Source organism: Ursus americanus, chromosome 20, assembly GCF_024610735.1.
Source record: "Ursus americanus isolate L20-20 chromosome 20, mUrsAme1.1.p, whole genome shotgun sequence".
Lineage (NCBI taxonomy): Eukaryota > Metazoa > Chordata > Mammalia > Carnivora > Ursidae > Ursus > Ursus americanus.
In genome coordinates, this window is record NC_142146.1 from 2,644,830 (window position 1) to 2,667,859 (window position 23,030).

Here is a 23,030-nt window from a genome sequence, read left to right on the forward strand (position 1 = left end):
TCTAGGGTTCAAAACTAGATTCATTAAGCAATTACTACAACCATGGTAAACCTAACAATTGTTACGTAAGGATTCTGGGTATAACTGATATATAAGACAAAATAAAAACAAGGTCTCTGGGGCGCCTGGGTGGCTCAGTCGTTAAGCGTCTGCCTTCGACTCGGGTCATGATCCCAGGGTCCTCGGATCGAGCCCCGCATCGGGCTCCCTGCTCAGCAGGAAGCGTGCTTCTCCCTCTCCCACTCCCCCTGCTTGTGTTCCCTCTCTTGCTGTGTCTCTCTCTGTCAAATACATAAAATATTTAAAAAAAACACCAAAATTACAGAGATGGAAAACAGATTAACGTTTGCTAAGATTAGGAATGTTAGATGTAGGGGGAAAGGTGTAACCAAGGAATAACATAAGGGAGATCTTTGTAGTGTTGGAATAATTCTTTATCTTGATTGGAGTAGTGACTACAAAAATCTGCCCACTTAATAAAATACACAGAAGTACGTATACTCACATTTAATATCTGATTCCTGTTTCTGATATTGTACTTAAAGATGTAATCACTGGGAAAACTAGCTGAAGGGTACTTACATCCTCTCTATACTACTTTTGCAATTTCCTGTGGATCTACAATTATTTCAAAATAAAAACTTAAAAAAAAAAAGTATACTAGCATTTTAACTCTCTAGGGTTCAAAACTAGATTCATTAAGCAATTACTACAACCATGGTAAACCTAACAATTGTTACGTAAGGATTCTGGGTATAACTGATATATAAGACAAAATAAAAACAAGGTCTCTGGGGCGCCTGGGTGGCTCAGTCGTTAAGCGTCTGCCTTCGGCTCAGGGCTGATCCCGGAGTTCTGGGATCGAGCCCCACGTCAGGCTCTTCCACTGGGAGCCTGCTTCTTCCTCTCCTACTCCCCCTGCTTGTGTTCCCTCTCTCGCTGGCTGTCTCTCTGTCAAATAAGTAAATAAAATCTAATGAATCATCAAACTTTGCATCAGAAACCAGGCATGTACTGTATGTGACTAACATAATATAATAAAAAACATTTAAAAAAATCTTTAAACAAACAAACAAAAAAACCCAACAAGGTCTCTGGAGAAACAGAATATATATATTACTTAGTTATTACATAAATTAATATATATAAAAAAAGATAAATAAGGAAGAATTTCTAAAAATTCATAGAAAACTATATATAAATGCAGAAAAGTGGTAGCTCACATGTACATCCTAAAGTTAACCAATCTATCCCCTCAAACTCCTAAAATGTAAGGGGAGAGAAATGAATAAAGTTTAATTCCCAAATTTGGGGGCCAGATAGATATCTTAAAGACAAATATTATTATCTAGTCATGTATTTTCTAAAAAGTTGATACTTTAAGGCTCACCATGGTATTAGAAGAATAAATGTATCATCCCCTTCTCTTAAACAAAAACAAGAAAACCATGACAGACTATGGACTCTGGGAAACAAACTGAGGGCTTCAGAGGGGAGGGGGATGGGGACTGGGATAGGCTGGTGATGGGTATTAAGGAGGGCACGTATTGCATGGTCCACTGGGTATTATACGCAAGTAATGAATCATGGTACTTTACATCAAAAACTAGGGATGTACTGTATGGTAACAAACATAATATGATAAAAAAATATTATTAAAAAAAAAAAAAGATGTGCAACCAGCAGCCTCCATGGGTCAAGTAAAAAAAAAAAATCGTGGAGGAGGAGTTAAGATGGTGGAGGAGTAGGGGTCCCCTTTTTCAGTTGGTCCCGAGTCGAGCTGGATAGGTACCAGACCATCCTGAACACCCACGGAATCAGTCTGAGAGGCAGGAAGATATATCTGGATCTCTGCAAATGAACATCTCCAGCACTGAGTACTGAGGTACGAAGTGGGGAGCTGTGAATCCGCGCAAAGATATCGGAAGATAAACTGAAGGGGGAGGGAGCTGCCGCATTCGGGCACAGGGAAGTGGTAGCCACCTGCACTGGGGAATGGGCTGACTCGAGGTCTGGCACCCGCAAGAGAGCAGACTGAGACCGTGAGCAGGGAACGCGTGCGACCAGTATGCAAACCAGAGCTCTGGAGTGCGCACCCGAACCACAGTGAAACGGAACTCTGGAGCGCGTGGGGGCGACTGGCGGCTGGCAGTGTTAGAAACACAAAGGACAGTGACGCGCCAGCTCTGGAAGAGAGGGCTGGGACGCTGGGTGTGGGGTGCACATCCCGGGATGCTGTAGGGTTTAGCAGCACCAACAGAAGCAGAGTTAAAGTGGCCAGAAGAGCCCAGTGGAGAGAGGACTGCGATCCCTCTGTTCTGAGATAGAGGCTGGGATACGGCCACTGCTGCTCTGACTCTCAGAAGAGGCACAGCAAACCGCCAGGGAAAGCCGCCAGAGAACAAAAGCCTGGAAATACCGGCTCACAGTGTACCCATCCCCATCCCCCCTCGCAGGGGACAGGGAGACTCTATCCAAACAGGGATGCCTGAGTATCAGCATGTCAGGCCCTTTCCCCAGAAGGCAGGCTGAAAAATCAAGAAGCTCACATATCTAAGGTCCCTATAAAATAAGTACACGCTGCACAGGTCCTGGTCAATAATTTGGGCACTGAACAACCCTGCAACCTCTCCTCAGCAGAATGACGAGAAGGAGAACTCCCCCCCAGCAAAGAAAACACAATGAGTCTGTGGACGCTGCCACAGAACTGATGGATATGGATATAACCAAATTATCAGAAATGGAATTCAGAGTAACAATGGTCAAGATGATGTGTAGACTTGAAAAAAATGTTAACGAAAATATTAACGAGAATATAGAATCTCTAAGGGTGGAAATTAGAGCGAATCTGGCAGAAATAAAAAATGCTATGAATCAAATGCAGTCAAAACTAGAGGCTCTGATGGCCAGGGTGAATGAGGCTGAAGAACAAATTGGCGAATTGGAGGATGGATTAGTAGAAGAGAAAGCTAAAAAAGAATCTTGGCTCAAAAAAATCCAATCTCAAGAATGTAGGTTACGGGAGATTACTGACTCAATGAAATGTTTCAATGTCAGAATCATCGGCATCCCCAAGGGGGTGGAAAAAAACAGAGGTCTAGAAGAGATATTGAACAAATTGTAGATGAAAAACTTCCCTAATCTAACAAAGGAAAGAAGCATTCACGTCCAAGAGGCAGAGAGGATCCCTCCCAAGAACAACCACGACAAACCTACACCACATCAAGTCATAGTGCAATATGCAAATATTAGATCCGAGGATACAGTATTGAAAGCAGCCAGGGCAAAGAAATTTCTCACGTACCAAGGCAAAGGTATCAGAATTACATCAGACCTGTCTACACAGACCTGGAATAAGAGAAAGGGTTGGGGGGGGGGGCATTTTTAAAGCTCTTTCAGAGAAAAACATGCAACCAAGGATCCTATATCCAGCAAGGCTGTCATTCAGAATTGATGGAAAGATAAAGACCTTCCAGAATCACCAGTCACTGACCAATTTTGTAACCACGAACCAAGCCCTACAAGAGATATCAAGGGGGGTTCTATAAAAGTAAAAAGGCCCCAACAGTGAGACAGAACAGAAAGTCACAATCTATACAAACAAAGACTTTACTGGCAACATGGCATCATTAAAATCATATCTCTCAATAATCAGTCTCAATGTGAATGGCCTAAATGCTCCCATAAAATGACAAAGGGTTGCAGACTGGATAAAAAGACATGACCCATCCATTTGCTGTCTACAGAGACTCACTTTGAACCTAAAGATACATCCAGACTGAAAGTAAAGGGATGGAATACCATCTTTCATGCCAATGGACCTCAAAAGAAAGCTGGGATAGCAATTCTCATATAGAGAGATTGGATTTTAAACTAAAGACTATAGTTAGAGACATAGAAGGGCACTCTCTTATTCTTAAAGGATGTATCCAACAAGTGGATATGACAATTATAAATATATATGCCCCCAACAGGGGAGAAACAAGATACACAAGCCAACTCTTTTTTTTTTAAGATTTTATTTATTTATCTGATAGAGAGATAGCCAGCCAGAAAGGGAACACGGCAGGGGAGTGGGAGAAGAAGAAGGAGGCTCCCAGCGGAGGAGCCTGATGTGAGACTCGATCCCGGAATGCCAGGATCATGCCCTGAGCTGAATGGAGATGCTTAACGACTGCGCTACCCAGGCGCCCCCACAAGCCAACTCTTAACCAGAATAAAGAGACACATAGATAAAAATGCGTTAATAGTAGGGGACCTCAACACTCCACTATCAGCAATAGATAGATCACCTAAGCAGAAAATCAACAATGAAACAAGAGCTTTGAATACCATACTTGACGAGTTGGACCTCATAGATATATATAGAACACTACACCCCAGAACAAAAGAACACTCATTCTATTCTAACGCCCATGGAACATTCTCAAGAATAGACCATGTTCTGGGACACAAAACAGGTCTCAAGCGATACCAAAAGACTGAGATTATTCCCTGCATGTTCTCAGACCACAATCTTTGAAATTGGAACTTAATTCCAAGGAAAAATTTGGAAGAAACTCAAACACTTGGAGACTAAGAACCATCCTGCTCAAGAATGATTCGATAAACCAGGAAATCAAAAATCAATTTAAACAATTTATGGAGACCAACGAGAATGAAAACACAATGGTCCAAAACCTATGGGACACTGCAAAGGCAGTCCTAAGGAAAAATATATAGCCATCCAAACCTCACTCAAAAGAGTAGAAAAATCTAAAATGTAGTTTTTATATTCTCACCTCAAGAAGCTGGAACAGCAACAGAAGAATAGGCCTAATCCATGCACGAGAAAGCAGTTGATCAAGATTAGAGCAGAGATCAATGAATTAGAAACCAGGAGCACAGTAGAGCAGATCAACAGAACTAGAAGCCGGTTCTTTGAAAGAATAAATAAAATAGACAAACCACTGGCAAGACTTATCCAAAAGAATAGAGTAAGGACCCAAATTAATAAAATTATGAATGAAAAGGGAGAGGGAACAACCAACACCAATGAAATTGGAAGGATTATGAGAAACTTTTATCAACAACTTTATGCCAATAAATTAAGCAATCTGGATGAGATGGAAGCCTTCCTGGAAACCTATAAACTACCAAGACTGAAACAGGAAGAAACTGATTTTTTAAACAGACCAATTAATTATGAAGAGATTGAAAGAGCGATTAAAAACCTTCCAAAAGGGGCGCCTGGGTGGCACAGCAGTTAAGCGTCTGCCTTCGGCTCGGAGCGTGATCCCGGCATTGTGGGATCGGGCCCCATATCAGGCTCCTCCGCTATGAGCCTGCTTCTTCCTCTCCCACTCCCCCTGCTTGTGTTCCCTCTCTTGCTGGCTGTCTCTATCTCTGTCAAGTAAATAAATAAAATCTTTAAAAAAAAAAACCTTCCAAAAAACAAAACGCCAGGGCCTGATGGATTCCCCGGGGAATTCTACCAAACATTCAAAGAAGAAATAATACCTATTCTCCTAAAGCTATTTCAAAAAATAGAAACAGAAGGAAAGCTACGAAACTCATTCTAGGAGGCCAATATTACCTTGATCCCCAAACCAGGCAAAGACCCCATCAAAAAGAAGAATTACAGACCGATATCCCTGATGAATATGGACGCAAAATTCTCAACAAGATCCTAGCTAATAGGATCCAACAGTACATTAAAAGGATTATCCATCATGACCAAGTGGGATTCATCCCTGGGATGCAAGGGTGGTTCAACATTCGCAAATCGATCAGTGTCATAGATTATATCAACAAGAAAAAGCCAAAAATCATATGATCCTCTCGACAGATGCAGAAAAAGCATTTGACAAAATACAGCATCCTTTCCTGATTAAAACTCTTCAGAGTGCATGGATAGAGGGTACATTCCTCAATTTCATAAAAACCATCTATGAAAAGCCTACAGCAAATATCATTCTCAATGGGGAAAAGCTGGAAGCCTTTCCCTTAAGATCAGGAAAATGACAAGGATGCCCACTCTCGCCACTATTATTCAACATAGTACTAGAAGTCCTTGCAACAGCAATCAGACAACAAAAAGGGATCAAAGGTATTCAAATCGGCAAAGAAGAAGTCAAACTGTCTCTCTTTGCAGATGACATGATACTGTATATGGAAAACCCAAAAGAATCCACTCCCAAACTACTAGAAGTTATAGAGCAATTCAGTAGTGTGGCAGAATACAAAAACAAAGCTCAGAAATCAGTTGCATTGCTATACACGGACATTGAGACTGAAGAAAGAGAAATTAGGGAATCCATCCCACTTACAATATCACCAAAAATCATACGTTATCCTGGAATTAACTTAACCAGACACGGAAAGGATCTATATTCTAGAAACTACAAATCACTCCTGAGAGACACTGAAGAAGACACAAAAAGATGGAAAAATATTCCATGCACATGGACCGGAAAAATTAACATAGTTAAAATGTATATGCTACTCAGAGCAATCTCCACTTTCAGTGCTATCCCAATAAAAATACTGATGACATTTTTCAAAAAACTGGAAAAAATAGCCCTTAAATTTGTGTGGAACCAGAAAAGGCCCCGAATCGCCAAGGAATTGTTGAAAAGGAAAAACAAAGCCGGAGGCATCACGTTGCCGGATTTCAAGCTGTACTACAAAGCTGTGATCACAAAGACGGCATGGTACTGGCACAAAAACAGACACATGGACCAATGGAACAGAATAGAGAACCCAGAAATGGACCCTCGGCTCTTGGGCAACTAATTTTTGATAAAGCAGGAAAAAACATCCAGTGGAAAAAAGACAGTCTCTTCAATAAATGGTGCTGGGAAAATTGGACAGCTACATGCAAAAGAATGAAACTTGACCACTCTCTCACACCAGACACAAAGATAAACTCCAAATGGATGAAAGACCTCGATGTGAGACAGGAATCCATCAAAATCCTAGAGGAAAACATAGGCGGTAACCTCTATGACATCGGCCACAGCAACCTTTTTTATGACACATCTCCAAAGGCAAGAGAAACAAAGGAAAAAATGAACTTGTGGGACTTCATCAAGATAAAAAGCTTCTGCACAGCCAAGGAAACAGTCAAAAAAACTAAGAGGCACCCCATGGAATGGGAGAAGACATTTGCAAATGATACTACAGATAAAAGACTGGTATCCAAGATCTACAAAGAATTCTCAAACTCAACACTCAAGAAACAAATAAACAAATCAAAAAATGGGCAGAAGATATGAACAGACACTTTTCCAATGAGGACATACAAATGGCTAACAGACACATAAAAAAATGTTCAAAATCATTAGCCATCAGGGAAATTCAAATCAAAACAACACTAAGATACCACCTTATGCCAGTTAGAATGGCAAAAATTGACAAGGCAAGAAACAACAATTGCTGGAGAGGATGTGGAGAAAGGGGATCCCTCCTACATTGTTGGTGGGAATGCAAGTTGGTACAGCCACTCTGGAAAACAGTGTGGAGGTCCCTTAAAAAGTTAAAAATTGAGCTACCCTATGACCCAGTCATTGCACTACTGGGTATTTACCCCAAAGATACAGACGTAGTGAAGAGAAGGGCCATAGGCACCCCAATGTTCATAGCAGCATTGTTCACAATAGCTAAATTGTGGAAGGAGCTGAGATGCCCTTCAACATACCAATGGATAAAGAAGATGTGGTCCATATATACAATGGAATATTACTAGCCATCAGAAAGAACGATTACACAACATTTATAGCAACATGGACGGCACTGGAGGAGATAATGCTAAGTGAAATAAGTCAAGCAGAGAAAGACAATTATCATATGGTTTCTCTCACCTATGGAACGTAAGAACTAGCAAGACTGGTAGAAGAAGAAAGGGATAAAGAAAGGGGGGTAATCAGAAGGGGGAATGAAGCATGAGAGATTACAGACTCTGAGAAACAAACTGAGGGCTTCAGAGGGGAGGGGGGGTGGAGGAATGGGATAGGCTGGTGAGGGGTAGTAAGGAGGGCACGTATTGCATGGTGCACTGGGTGTTATACGCAACTAATGAATCATGGAACTTTACATCAAAAACCAGGGATGTACTGTACGGTGACTAGCATAATATAACAAAAAATATTATTATAATTTTAAAAAAATTCTTTAAAAAAAGACCCAAACAGATGAACAAAGAAAAAAGAGTCAAATGACAAAAAAACAGACTCTTAACTATAGGGAACAAACTGGTGTTGCCAGAGAAGACCTGGGGGGTGGACATAGGTAAAATAGGTGGAGGGGATTGAAAGTACACTTTTGGTGATGAGCACTGAGTAATGTATGGAAGTGCTGAATCACTACATTGTATACCTGATACTATTATATTACTTATATGTGAATTATACTTGATTTTTAATGTTAATTAATTTTTTAAGAAGAAGTATGATATACTATAAAAATTAGTTTTTTAAAGATTTTTATTTATTTATTTAGAGGGGGTGAGGGGCAGAGAGAGAGAGGGAGAAACAGAGGCCCACGCAGTCTCCACAGTGAGCATGGAGCTGGACCCGGGGCTTGATCCCATGACCCTGGGATCATGTCCTGAGCAAAATCAAGAGTCAGATGCTCAACCGACTGAGCCACCCAGACACCTGTATTAATTTTTTTAACTGTCAGTAAAATTTGTGTTGAAGATAAAAAAAAAAAAAAAAACAAGAAATCTTACTATACTAGGAAGCAATGAAATGATTTTATAGTTTATTTTTAAAAGTTATGCCAAAAATAGTCTACATCTTTAAAATATTTACAGTGCTAAAAATTCAGTGAATTCTGGCAAACATCTACAAGCTATCCTTGCAGGAGTGAATGGATTAAGTCTTTTCCTCAGCTTTAAGTAGAATAGAGGTTTTTTTTTTTTTTTAATACTTCAGAGCAAGGGTTGGCAAGCTACAGCCTGCAGGCTGCCTGTTTTTATAAATAAAGATTTACTTGAACATAGCAACCACTATTTGTTTATATATTGTCTATGGCTTCTTTCACTACGATGGCAGAGTTGACTAGCTGCAACCGCAACTATATGGCCCACAAAGTCACACAGATATTTACCATTTAGCCCTTTAAAGAAAACTTTGCTGACACTTGCTATGAAGTCAAGGAACTCTGCTGTGCGACCATGGACAAGGTACTGACTCTTAAATCTCAGTTTCTTTATCTTTTATACATGCCCCATGTCCAGTAAAGAACTATCTCAGCAAGTCAGAGTTCACTATACTGTGTACACTGAAGGTCTGGTCTTTGATCTAGTCCTTGGAGGTAACCTTTAAGCCCTTGGAATATGCTGCCCGATAATTATGTCTTTGTTTAACTGGGGGTCTGGAATCAGATAGTCTATGCTAACAATGTAATTCACGGTAGGGGCTTTGGGCCACTCTAGAAAGCCTAAACTAACAATGTGATTTATGGTGGGGGCCTTGGGTCGTGTGACATCAGCTTGATCTTTGGAGGGTCTGGAGAGACTGAGTGACTAAGGTCAGCCACACAGGCAGCCAGCCAGCCATCCCAATGTGACCAACCCCAATAAAAACTCTGACCAGAGCTCAAGTAAGTTCCCTTAGCTAGCAATACTTTGTGTTGTCATGCATCATTGCTGGGAGAAGCAGTGTCCACATGGTGTAAATTCTAGCAAAGCACTAAATCTGAGGGTGGTCTTGGAGACTCCTGAATAGCACCTCACATGTGGATAAAATGTGATAACCATTGCTAAGTGTTTTATAGTGGCTGGCTGGCATATAACAAAGGCTTGGTACATACTGGCTGTTATCATCAACTAACCACTAAGCAAGTAGTCTGTGAGATTATTCATGTTACAGGACACTTCTAGCACTTAAAGACTATTTTCAAATGGAGTTGACATTGAGTATGCATTCAACAATTATTTGTGTTATTACTCTGTATCAGCTACTGCTCTAGGTGCTAGAGATGAAGTAGTAAGGAAAATGGACAAAAATCCTTCTTTCATGGAGTTTCACTCTAGCAGCAGAAGAGAAACATAAATAAATATACACAATGTTAAGTCATAATGAACGTAAGAAAAGGGAATATGAAACGCTGGAAGAAAGAACACTGAAGTTTTAGGTTGGATGGCCAGTAAGTTATCCCTGGGAACACGAAACCTGAGTAAAGATGTGAAGGAAGTAAAAGAACCAGCTATACTCCTAATGTTTAGGAGAACATTACAGGCAGATAAAATGGCAAGGGTAAAGGCCCTGAAGTGGGAGAAAGCCTGGTATGTTCCAAGAATAGCAAGCAGGCTAGTATGGTCAGAGTGAAATGGACATGGATAGGACTACAAGAAATCAGAGAGAAAACAAGGGGTATAGGGAACAGATACAGGACACTGCAGGTGGTAGTAAGAGCTCTGGATTTGAATCTGAATTTCATTAGAAACCAACAGAGAGTTGGAAGCAGAAGAATGACATGATCTAACTTATGCTGTATTGAGAATAAACTACAAGACGGCAAAATTGAAAGCAGATGTTAGAAAGTGACTAATAATTCAGGCAAGCGATCACATTAGCTTGGGCCTATGTGGTGGTGGTTGTGGGGTGATGAAAAGTGGACAGTTTCTAGACATTATCTGAGGTAAAACCTGCAAGCTTTCCTTACAGTCTGGATATGGACTGAGAGAAAAAGTAAGGAAACCCAAAGTTTTGAGTCTGAGTAATTATGGAAGGATGGTGTTGCCATTAACAGACAAAAAGATTATCGGAAAAACTGGTTTTTGGTAGAAGAGGGGATATATATAACAGGAGTTCAGTTTTAAAAAAAAATTTTACAAATTATTTAATTTTTTAAGGTCTAACTGACATACAGTATTACCCTAGTTTCAGGTATACATCGTAGTGCTTTGACAGTCATATACAATACAAAATGATCACAATAGGTCTAATTACCATCTGTCACAAAGTGAATACAGTATTATTAACTATAGTCCTTATGCCCTGTTTATTTATCTTAGAACTGGAAGTTTGTATTTTTTGACCCCCTTCACCTATTTTGCCCCATCACAACCCCCCTCCTCTCTGGCAACCACCAATCTGTTTTCCGTATCTTTGAGTCCAGGTTTTGTTTTGATTCCACTTAAAAGTGAGATCATGCAGTATTTGTTTTTCTCCGTCTGACTTACTTAGTATAATACTTGTAAATAATATTGCAGTGAACACAGAGTGCGTGTATCTTTTTGAATTAATATTTTTGTTTTCTTTGGATAGCCAGTAGTGGAATTGCTAGACCTTATGGTAGTTCTATTTTTAGTATTTTGAGGAACTGCCGTAGTTTTTTTCCATGGTAGTTGTACCAATTTACACTCCTACCAACAGTACACAAAAGTTCTTTTTTCTCCACATCCTTACCAACATTTGTTATTTATCTTTCGGATAACAGCCATTCAGACAGGTGTAAGGTGGTATCTCACTGTGGTTTTGATTTACATTTCTTTGATGAGGAGTGACTTTGAGCATCTTTTCATGTATCTGTTAGCCAACTGTACATCTTCTTCAGGAAAACACAATTTAGGTCCTCTGCCCATTTTTTAATCAGATTGTGGTTTTCTTCGTTATTGAGTTGTAGGAGTTCTTTGTTTTGGACATTAACCCCTTATCAGATATATGACATGCAAATGTCTTCTCCCATTAAGTTGCCTTTGCATTTAAGTTGCCTTTGCATTTTGTTGATAGTGTCCTTCTCTGTGTAGAAGTTTTTTTGTTTCATGTGGTCCCATTTGTTTAGTTTTGCTTTGTTTCCCTTGCCTTTGGAGTCAGATGCAAAAACAAAAAACAAAAACAAAAACAAAAAACAAAAAAAACCCCAAAAAACTCTGCTAAGACTTATGTCAAGGAGATTACTGCCTATGTTTTCTTCTAGGCTTTAGGGCTTCAGGTCTTACATTCAAGTCATTAATCCATTTTGAGTTAATTGTATATGGTATAAAACAATAATCCATTTTCACTCTTTTGCATTTAGCTGTCCAGGTTTTCCAACATCATTTAAGAGACTGTCCTTTCCCCATTGTTATGTTCTTGTCTCCTTTATCATAAATTGATTGACTATATATGTGAGGGTTTACTTCCGAGCTCTCTATTCTATTCCATTGATCCATGTGTCTGTTTTTATGCCAGAACCATACTGTTTTGATTACTATAGCTTTTGTTTTGATTTTACTTAAAAGTGAGATCATGCAGTATTTGTTTTCCTCTGTCTGACTTACTTAGTGTAAGGAAGTGTGATACTTTAGGCTTTGTTCTTTGAATAACCAACTGCTTTCATTATTCAAGGTCCTTGGTGGTTCTATATAAATTTTAGAATTATTTGCTCTAGTTCTGTGAAAAATGCCATTGGAATTTTGATAGGGGTTGCACTGAATCTGTACATTGCTTTGGGTAGTATGGTCATTTTAACAATTCTTCCAATCCATGGGCATGGAACATATTTCCATTTGTTTGTGTCTTCAAATTCTTTCATCAGTGTCTTATCTTATAGTATACAGGTCTTTCACCTCCTTGGTTAAATTTATTCCTAGGCATTTTACTCTTTTTGATGTGATTATGAATAGGACTTTTTTTATTTCTCTTTCTGATAGTTCATTACTACTATATAAAAACACAATAGATTTTTATATATTAATTTTATATCCTGACACTTTACTGAATCCCATTCATTAGTCCTAACAGGTTTTTTTTGGTGGAGTCTTGAGGGTTTTCTATAAATAATATCATGATATTGGCAAATAGTGACAGTTTTACTTCTTCCTTACCAATCTGGATATCTTTTGTTTCTTTTTCTTGCATAACTGTCCTTGTTAGGACTTCCCAATACTATGTTAACTAAAAGAAGGGAGAGGATTCCCTGTTTTCTTCCTGATCTCAGAGGAAAGCTTTTGACCTTTCACTGTTGCATTTGACATTAGCTGTGGGTGGTCATATATGGTCTTGATTACATTTTCTCTATACTTTGTTGAGAATTCTTATCATAAATGGATGTTGAATTTTGTCAAATGCTTTTCTGCGTCTATTGAGATGATCATATGTTTTTATCTTTCATTTTGTTAATGTGGCATATCACACTGATGTTGAAACATCCTTGCATTTGTGGAATATATCCCACTAGATCATGCTGTATGATCCTTTAAATGTATTATTGAATTCAGTTTGCTGATGTTTTGTTGAAGGTTTCTGCATCTGTGATTATTATGGATTTTGGCCTATAGTTTTCTTTTTCTGTGGTATCCATGTCTGGTTTTGGTATCAGGGTAATGCTGACCTTATAAAATGAGTTTGGAAACGTTCCCTCCTCTTCAGTTTTTGGAAAAAATATGAGAAGACCAGGTATTAAATTTTCTTTGAATGTTTGATAGAATTCACTGGTGAAGCTGTCTGGTCCTGCTTTTATTTGTTGGGAGGTTTTTGATTGCTGATTCAATCTCCTTACTAGTAATTATTGTAATCAGAATTTACATTTCTTCATAATTCACAGCTGGAAGATGATAAGTTTCTAGGAGTTTATTTCTTCAAGTATGTCCAATTTGTTGGCCTATAATTAATTGTTCATAGTATTTCTGTGGTAGTGATAACTCCTCCTCTTTCATTTCTGATTTTATTTATTTGAGCTCTATTTTTTGGGGGGGGTTAGTCCAGCCAAAAGTCTGTCAATTCTCTCTTTTCAAAGAACCAGCTCTTAGGTTTCACTGATCTTTCCTATTGTCTTTTTATTCTCTATTTCATTTATTTCCATTCTGATCTTTACTATTTCCTTCCTTCTATTAACTTTTGGCTTTGTTTATTCTTTCTCTAGTTCCTTTAGGTATACAGTTAAATTGTTTGAGATTTCTCTTGCTTCTGGAGGTAGACCTGTATCCTATGAAATTCCCTCTTAGAACTGCTTTTGCTGCATCCCATAGATTTTTGAATGCCCTATTTCTGTTTTCATTGTGTCTAGTTACTGTTTGAGTTCTCTCTTGATTTCTTCTATGACCCACTGATTGTTTAGTAGCATGTTATTAAATCTCCACATTATTTGTGATTTTTCCAATTTTCTTCTGGTAATTGAATTCTAGTTTTATACAATTGTAATAGGAAGGGATGCTTGATATGATTTAAATTTCTTGCATTTATTGAGACTTGCTTTGTGGCCTAACACATGATCTATCCTAGAGAATGTTCTGTGTGCACTTGAGAAGAATGTATATTCTGCTGCTTTTTTTTTATTATTTTTTAAAAGATTTTATTTATTTGATAGAGAGAGAAAAACAGCCAGCGAGAGAGGGAACACAAGCAGGGGGAGTGGGAGAGGAAGAAGCAGGCTCCCAGTGGAGGAGCCTGATGTGGGGCTTGATCCTAGGACTCTGGGATCACGTCCTGAGCCGAAGGCAGACACTTAACGACTGAGCCATCCAGGTGCCCCTATTCTGCTGCTTTTAGATGGAATGTTCCATATATATCTATTAAGTCCATCTGGTCTTAAATATGCCACTTAAGGCCTATGTTTCTTTATTGATTTTCACTCCTGATGACTGATGTGAGATGTTAAAGTCCTCTACTATTATTGTATTAATGTCTATTTATCCCTTTAGGTCTGTTAATATCTACTTTATATATTCTGGTGCTCCTATGTTAGGTACATATATATTTATAAATGTTTATTTTCATGCTGGGTTGACTACTTTAGCATTATTTATTGCCTTTCTTTGTCTTTAATTACATCTCTGTTTTAAAGTCTATTTCATTTGACAGATGTATAGCTATACCAGATTTTTGTTTCCATTTGCATGGAACATCTTTTTCCAAATCTTTGCTTTCAGTCTATATGTGTCCTTACATCTGAAATGAGTTTCTGGTAGGCTGTATATAGATGTTTCAGGAATTCAGTTTGAACATGTTAAGTTTGAGATGTCTAACTGGACATCTAAACAGACAAATCCAGTAGGCAACCAGACATAAAGGTCTGCAGTTCAGAGAAGTAGTTCAGGCTGCAGTTATAAATTTGAGAGTCTTAGAACATAGATGGCATTTAATGCAATGAGGCTGGATGGGACCACGTAACAAGGAAACCTAAATGAGAAAGAGCACATCATGGTCTAGGCTCTGGGTCACTCCAATATGTAGAGGTCAGGGATATCAGGAGAGACCAGCAAAATCAACTGGGAAGTTGCAGGCAGAAAGGCAGAAAACAAACCATGCATATATGTTTACCCTGCAAGTCAGGATTTCAAGGAAAGTGTGATCAACTGTGACAAATAACGATGATAGGTTAAGTAAGTAAGATTAAGACTGAGATAATGTCCATTAGATCCAGCAATAAGGAGGTCACTGGAGAGTTTAAGGATAGTTTTGGTTGCAGTAAAGGCAAATATCTTTGGAATGGGTTCAAGAGAAACAGAGGAGAGAAGCCAGAGATGGTGGGTAAAGATAAGCCTTTGAGAAACAGAATGATGGCTGAAAAGAAAAGTGGGACTATGGAATCATTTTTTTTTTTTTGGTTTTGTTTTGTTTTAAGGTGGGAGAGCAGCATATTTATATATTGATGAGAATAATCCAATAATAAAAAGAATTACTGGAGAAGTATTTTAAGAGAGAGAAGAGATGTACTTTAGCACACAGGTGAAAGGAATAACCTTGGCTAGATCACCTAATATAATTGAGGAGAAACTAGAGCTTTGGGAGCAGATGAAGGTTAAGTGGGCTAATGTAATTAGGAAATTCTTTTCCAGTTATTTCAGATTTTTTTTTGGTGATGTAGAAAACTAGATTGTCAGCTGTGAGGATGAATAAGAAGGAATAATGAGAAAGAAGAAAATATGAAATAGTTGCCTAGGAGTCAATTAAGTTATGCAAAAGGTTAAGACAATCATACACATTTTCTGGCAGAAAACAAGAATAAACTTGATATCTAAATTTTTCCCTGTATCATATGCCAGTGGCATGTTCCACCATCAAGTTAGGTTTAGCTCCAATTCCTGTGCCTTCTATATCTGTGGTTAAACAACTGATGCATGCATTCATAGCCCTAGGGTACTTTGATATTCTTAAATTTCAAAGACCAAACGATATTCAGTACTCTGTGTTTAATGAGGCAGGAAAATACGTAACAATTTAGATTTATGTAGGTTTGAGATCAACTTCAGGATACTAAAAACAACCTCAAAAAAAACCAAAAAGGCTAACCACGTAATCAAACATCCACTTTCCCAGACAAAGTAAACCTGTTAATAGTGTGCTTATACAAAGCATCGAATAATATATCCTACGAGCAGAATGGCAGAACGAGGCAATTCTTTTACTAAATAAGTTATACTTATCACCTGACCACATTGCTATGATGAATCTGTACTACAACTATTCAGACCAAGAAATAAGAAAATGCAAAAGAATCTCCAGTTTCAAAATATAGAAATGGAAGGAAAACTCCCAAACTCGTTCTATAAGGCCAGCATTCTCCCACCAAAGAGGAGAATTACAGACCAATATCCCTGATGAACATGGATGCCAAAATTCTCACCAAGACACTAGCCAATAGGATCCAAAAGTACATTAAAAGGATCATTCACCATGACCAAGTGAGACTTATTCTGGGGCCGCAAGGATGGTTCAACACTCACAAATCAATCAATGTGATACATCACATCAATAAAAGAAAGGACAAGAACATATGATCCTCTCAACTGATGCAGAAAAAGCATCTGACAAAACACAGCATCTTTTCTTGATTAAAACTCTCCATAGTGTAGGGATAGAGGGAACATACCTTAATATCATAAAAGATATTTACAAAAAGCCCCCACAGTCAATATCATTCTCAATGGGGAAAAACTGAGAGCTTTTCCCTTAAGATCTGGAACCCACTCGGGGCGCCTGGGTGGCACAGCGGTTGGGCGTCTGCCTTCGGCTCAGGGCGTGATCCCGGCGTTGTGGGATCGAGCCCCACATCAGGCTCCTCCACTATGAGCCTGCTTCTTCCTCTCCCACTCCCCCTGCTTGTGTTCCCTCTCTGCCTGGCTGTCTCTATCTCTGTCGAATAAATAAATAAAATCTTTAAAAAAAAAAAAAAAAAAAAGATCTGGAACCCACTCTCACCACTATTGTTCAACATAGTACTAGAAGTCCTAGCCTCAACAATCAGACAACAACAACAAAAAAAAATAAAAGGCATTCAAATTGGCAAAGAAGAAGTCAAGCTCTCACTATTCACAGATGACATGATACTTTATGTGGAAAACCCAAAGACTCTACCCCAAAAGTGCTAGAACTCATACAGCAATTCAGAAACACGGCAGGATATATAGTCAATGCACAGAAATCAGTTGCATTTCTATACACTAACAATGAGACAGAAGAAAGAGAAATTAAGGAATAGATCCCATTTACAACTGCACCAAAACCCATTAGATACCTAGGAATAAACCTAACCAAAGAGGGAAAAGATCTGTACTCTAGAAACTACAGAACACTTATGAAAGAAATTGAGGAAGACACAAACAAATGGAAAAACATTCCATGCTAATCGACTGGAAGAATAAACATTGGGAAAATGTCTACGCTACTCACAGCAATCTACACATTCAATGTAATCCCCATCAACATTTTTCACAGAGTTGGAACAAATAATCTTAAAATTTGTATGGAACATGAAAAGACCCTGAATAGCCAGGGGAATGTTGAAAAAAAAAAACCAAGGTGGCATCACAATGCTTGACTTCAAGCTCTATTACAAAGCTGTAATTATCAAGATAGTATGGTACTGACACAAAAACAGACACACAGATTAACGGAACAGAATAGAGAACTCAGAAATGGACCCTCAACTCTGTAGTCAACTAATCTTCGACAAAGACGGAAAGAATATCCAAAGGAGAAAGGATAATCTCTTCAATAAATGGTGCTGGGAAAACTGGACAATCATGAGCAGAAGAATGAAACTAGACCACTCTCTTACAGCATAAACAAAGATAAACTCAAAATGGATGAAAGACCTCAATGTGAGACACAAATCCATCAAATTCTAGAGTAGAACAGAGGCAGCAACATCTTTGTGTCCACCGCAACAACATCTGTCTAGTCACATCTCCAAAGGCAAGGGGAACAAAAGCAAACATGAACAACTGGGACTTCATCAAGATCAAAAGCTTCTGCACAGCAAAGGAAACAACAACAAACCTAGAAGGTAAACTACAAAATGGGAGAAGACATTTACAAATGACTTACCAGATAAAGGGCTAGTATCCAAGTCTCTAAAGAACTTATCAAACTCAACACCCAAAAAAAATCCAATCAAGAAATGGGCAATCATACATTATCTCGGAATTAACTTAACCAGACACGGAAAGGATATATATTCTAGAAACTATAAATCACCCTTGAAAGATATTGAAGACACAAAAAGATGGAAAAATATTCCATGCTCGTGGATCAGAAGAATTAACATAGTTAAAATGCGTATGCTACTCAGAGCAATCTATACTTGCAATGCCATTCCAATCAAAATACCAATGACATTTTTCAAAGAACTGGAACAAACTGCCCTTAAATTTATGTGGAACCAGAAAAGGCCCCGAATCGCCAAGGAATTGTTGAAAAGGAAAAACAAAGCTGGGGGCATCACAATGCCGGATTTCAAGCTGTACTACAAAGCTCTGATCACAAAGACAGCATGGTACTGGCACAAAAACAGACATACAGACCAATGGAACAGAACAGAGAACCCAGAAATGGACCCTCGGCTCTTTGGGCAACTCATCTTTGACAAAGCAGGAAAAAACATCTGGTGGAAAAAAGACAGTCCTTCAATAAATGGTGCTGGGAAAACTGGACAGCTACATGCAAAAGAATGAAACTTGACCACTCTCTCACACCAGACACAAAGATAAACTCCAAATGGATAAAAGACCTCGATGTGAGACAGGAATCCATCAAAATTCTAGAGGAGAACATAGGCAGCAACCTCTCTGACATTAGCCACAGCAACTTTTTTCATGACACATCTCTAAAGGCAAGAGAAACAAAAGAAAAAATGAACTTGTGGGACTTCATCAAGATAAAAAGCTTCTGCACAGCCAAGGAAACAGTCAAAAAAACTAAGAGGCACCCACGGAATGGGAGAAGATATTTGCAAATGACACTACAGATAAAAGAATGGTATCCAAGATCTACAAAGAACTTCTCAAACGCAACACTCAAGAAACAAATAAACAAATCATAAAATGGGCAGAAGATATGAACAGACACTTTTCCAATGAGGACATACAAATGGCTAACAGACACATGAAAAAATGTTCAAACTCATTAGGCATCAGGGAAATTCAAATCAAAACCACACTAAGATACCACCTTACGCCAGTTAGAATGGCAAAAATTGACAAGGCAAGAAACAACAATTGCTGGAGAGGATGTGGAGTAAGGGGATCCCTCCTACATTGTTGGTGGGAATGCAAGTTGGTATAGCCACTCTGGAAAACAGTGTGGAGGTCCCTTAAAAAGTTAAAAACTGAGCTACCCTATGAACCAGCCATTGCACTACTGGGTATTTACCCCAAAGATACAGACATAGAGACGAGAAGGGCCATAGGCACCCCAATGTTCATAGCAGCATTGTCCATAATAGCTAAATCGTGGAAGGAGCCGATATGCCCTTCAACAGACGACTGGATTAAGGAGATGTGGTCCATATATACAATGGATTATTACTCAGCCATCAAAAAGAACGATTTCTCAACATTTGCTGCAACATGGACGGCAGTGGAGGAGATAATGCTAAGTGAAATAAGCCAAGCAGAGAAAGACAATTATCATATGGTTTCACTCATTTATGGAACATAAGAAGTAGGAAGATCGGTAGGAGAAGAAAGGGAAGAGGAAAGGGGGGGTAAACAGGAAGGGGAATGAACCATGAAAGACTATGGACTCTGGGAAACAAACTGAGGGCTTGCGGCAGGGGGAATGGGTTAGGCTGGTGATGGGTATTAAGGAGGGCATGTATTGCATGGTGCATGTATACGCAAGTAATAAATCATGGAACTTTAAAAAAATAAATTAATTTAAAAAAAAGAAATGGGCAGAAGACATGAACAGACACTTCTCCAAAGAAGACATACAAATGGCCAACAGACACAGGAACAAATGTTCCACATCACTTGGCATCAGGGAAATACAAATCAAAACACCTCGCACCAGTCAGAATGGCTAAAATTAACAACTCAGAAAACAACAGCTATTATGAGGATGTGGAGAAAGAGGAACCCTCTTACATTTTTGGCGGGAATGCAAGTTGGTATAGCCACTCTGGAAAACAGTATGGAGGTTCCTCAAGAACCTCAAGAAGTTAAAAACAGAGCGACCCTTTGAGCCAGCAATTGCACCACTAGGTATTTACCCCAAAGATACAAATGTAGTGATCCGAAGGGGCACTCGCACCCCAATGGTTATAGCGGCAATGTCCACAATAGCCAAACTGTGGAAAAGAGCCCAGATGTCCATTGACAGATGAATGGATAAAGAAGATGTGTATGCGTATATACATATACACACACACAATGTACTATTACTGAGCCATCAGAAAGGATGAACACATACCATTCCTACCAACAAGGATGGAACTGGAGGGTATTATGATAAGTGAAATAAGTCAATCAGAGAAAGACAAGTATCATAGGGTTTCATTCATAGGTGGAATATAAGAAACACTGCAGAGGACCATAGGGGAAGGGAGGGAAAACAGAATGGGAAGTCATCAGAGAGAGAGAAAAACCATGAGAGACCCTTAACTATAGGAAAGAAATTGAGGGTTGCTGGAGGGGAGGTAATCGTGGTATGGGGTAATTGGTGATGGGCATTAAGGAGGGCACGTGATGTGATGAGCACTAGGTGTTATACAAAACTAATGAATTATTGAATACACCTGAAACTAATGATGTACTAAATGTTGGCTAACTGAATTTAAAGAAAAAAAAAGATTCTCCACAGTACCTTTTCATCCAAGTCTGAACTGCTGACAGCACTGTCAAGATGAATTTCTGCATTACCACGATTTAGACCAGGAAATAACAAAATACAAGATTCCCTCGTACCTTTTCATCCAAGTCTGAACTTTTTATGTGTTCACTGAAGTCTCCCAGCTTTTCGCTTTCACAGGTTTCATTAGTAACTTCCCCTAAGGAAATGTTTTCACCTTTGGGATCATGTTTTATCTCATTTGCTGAAAAGAAATAATACTCAACTGTAAAAACTTTGTACAACAAAATAACTAAATCATTCAAAGATTGTTCTAAAAATGAGTTAGAATTCAGAGACTCTTTTAAAGTCCAATGTGACAAACATGAAGTAGTTTTCAGCAAACTATACATTTACTCCTCCCTCTCGTTCAAAATAACTCCATTATATGATATAAAAAGAACTGGCACTAAGACAAAATTGAGATATATCAAAATAAATGTAAGAATGCTTCTTATGTCCAGCTACAGTCAATATATTTTTAAAACTAGAAAATCAAAATACAATTAACTTTCAAAATATTTCCTGTGAAGTAAAGGATCCAGATATTTAAATTTATGATTAACTGTTAATTATAAAAAATTCTAATAAGAATTCATATTTAAAATGTGATAAATCTTAAACATATATTTCCATTTCAAAATAAGGCCACAAAAATTTCTAAGGTCAATGATCTATCCTTTGTAGATAAAGCCTAACAAAGTTATTTACTAACTAATCAAATGGAAAATTTCTCAAAATCTTATCTGCCAACCAAACAACTGAAACTGAGGAAAACTGACAAACTGTAAAACATATAGTTAACAGACTCTAAAATGAAGAGCTTTCTATTTAAAGAATTAATTTGACTAGGCCCGAATAGAGATATAAAAAGATACTTCAATATTGCATATTTTGAAAATGTCAAATTTTACCTGCTGATAAGGAAGCACAGACCTCTGACTTCATCATTCCAGGATCCAGTATAGGAAGTTTTCTATTATAAAGCAAACAGAACTTGAACGTTATAACAGATTCCACACAGAACTATCTAGTTCTCTAAACATTATATACTACCAGCTTTAGTAGCTGGTGAATATCAGCTCAAGTCCTCCAAGGACAGAGTACTACACTGGAACTCAGAACTCAGCATACCCAAGTAGATTCCTCATTTAGTTCTTTAATCACACATATATGCCACAATTGTTAGGGAGTGCTGCCATTCAAACTATTACTCAGAAAGAACCTGATGACATATATCAAGCATTCAAAACAATTTTAAAGTATCACACCAATATAAGCTGACATTTAACTTCTATTCTGAAGCATGTATATATATATATATTTTACTGCCAATGTAAAAGGAAGATAGTTTGAGAGCAGTTTGAATCTTTTTTGTAGTCTCTGACAACATATGGTCTAAAGGTCAAGGGTATGGAGATCAGAGTTTAACCAACCTGGCTTCAAATATTGTTCTGCCACTTAAGTATGTGAACTATGGCAACATTATGTAATTTCTTTGAGTCTAACCATATCTGTAAAATGGGAATTATCACCTATCCATGAAGTTACTATGAGGATTATACAAGATAAAATGTTTTTAAAGCCAATAGCATAGGGACACCTGGGTGGTTCAGTCAGTTAAGCACCTGCCTTTGGCTTGGGTAATGAGCCCAGGATCCTGGGATCAAGTCCCGCATTGGGCTCCTTGCTCAGCAGGGAGCCTGCTTCTCCCTCTACCAGCCTGCTTATTCTTTCTCTCTCTCACTGACAAATAAATAAATAAAATCTAAAACAAAACAAAACAAAAACCCGATAGCACTGGCTCAACAAATGAAAACTACATCTATAGGAGCCACTCAAAAACACAAGGCCAAACATTGTTCCATTTTTAAAAAACTAGAAATATATAAAAGTACACAGAATAAAATATAATAAACACCCATAATCCCACCATTTTTTTTTCATTTAATAAATTACTTTTATTAGCTCCACGACTGCTCATTGGTTCAGGATTACTTCCTACCCATG

At 38.3% G+C, this 23,030-nt stretch overlaps 1 protein-coding gene across 6 annotated transcripts in view; it reads right to left on the reverse strand.

Moving 5' to 3' along the window:
• Positions 1 to 23,030, reverse strand: part of TOPAZ1 (testis and ovary specific TOPAZ 1) — a 130,549-nt gene that overhangs the window by 90,568 nt on the left and 16,951 nt on the right. For all 6 annotated transcript variants that reach the window (XM_045798364.2, XM_045798362.2, XM_045798366.2 and 3 more), the window contains 2 exons: positions 21,935 to 21,996; positions 21,098 to 21,225 (listed from right to left, as the gene is read on the reverse strand). In XM_045798364.2, coding sequence (XP_045654320.1) covers positions 21,098 to 21,225; positions 21,935 to 21,996 — 190 coding nt within the window. The remainder of the gene's footprint in view (positions 1 to 21,097; positions 21,226 to 21,934; positions 21,997 to 23,030) is intronic.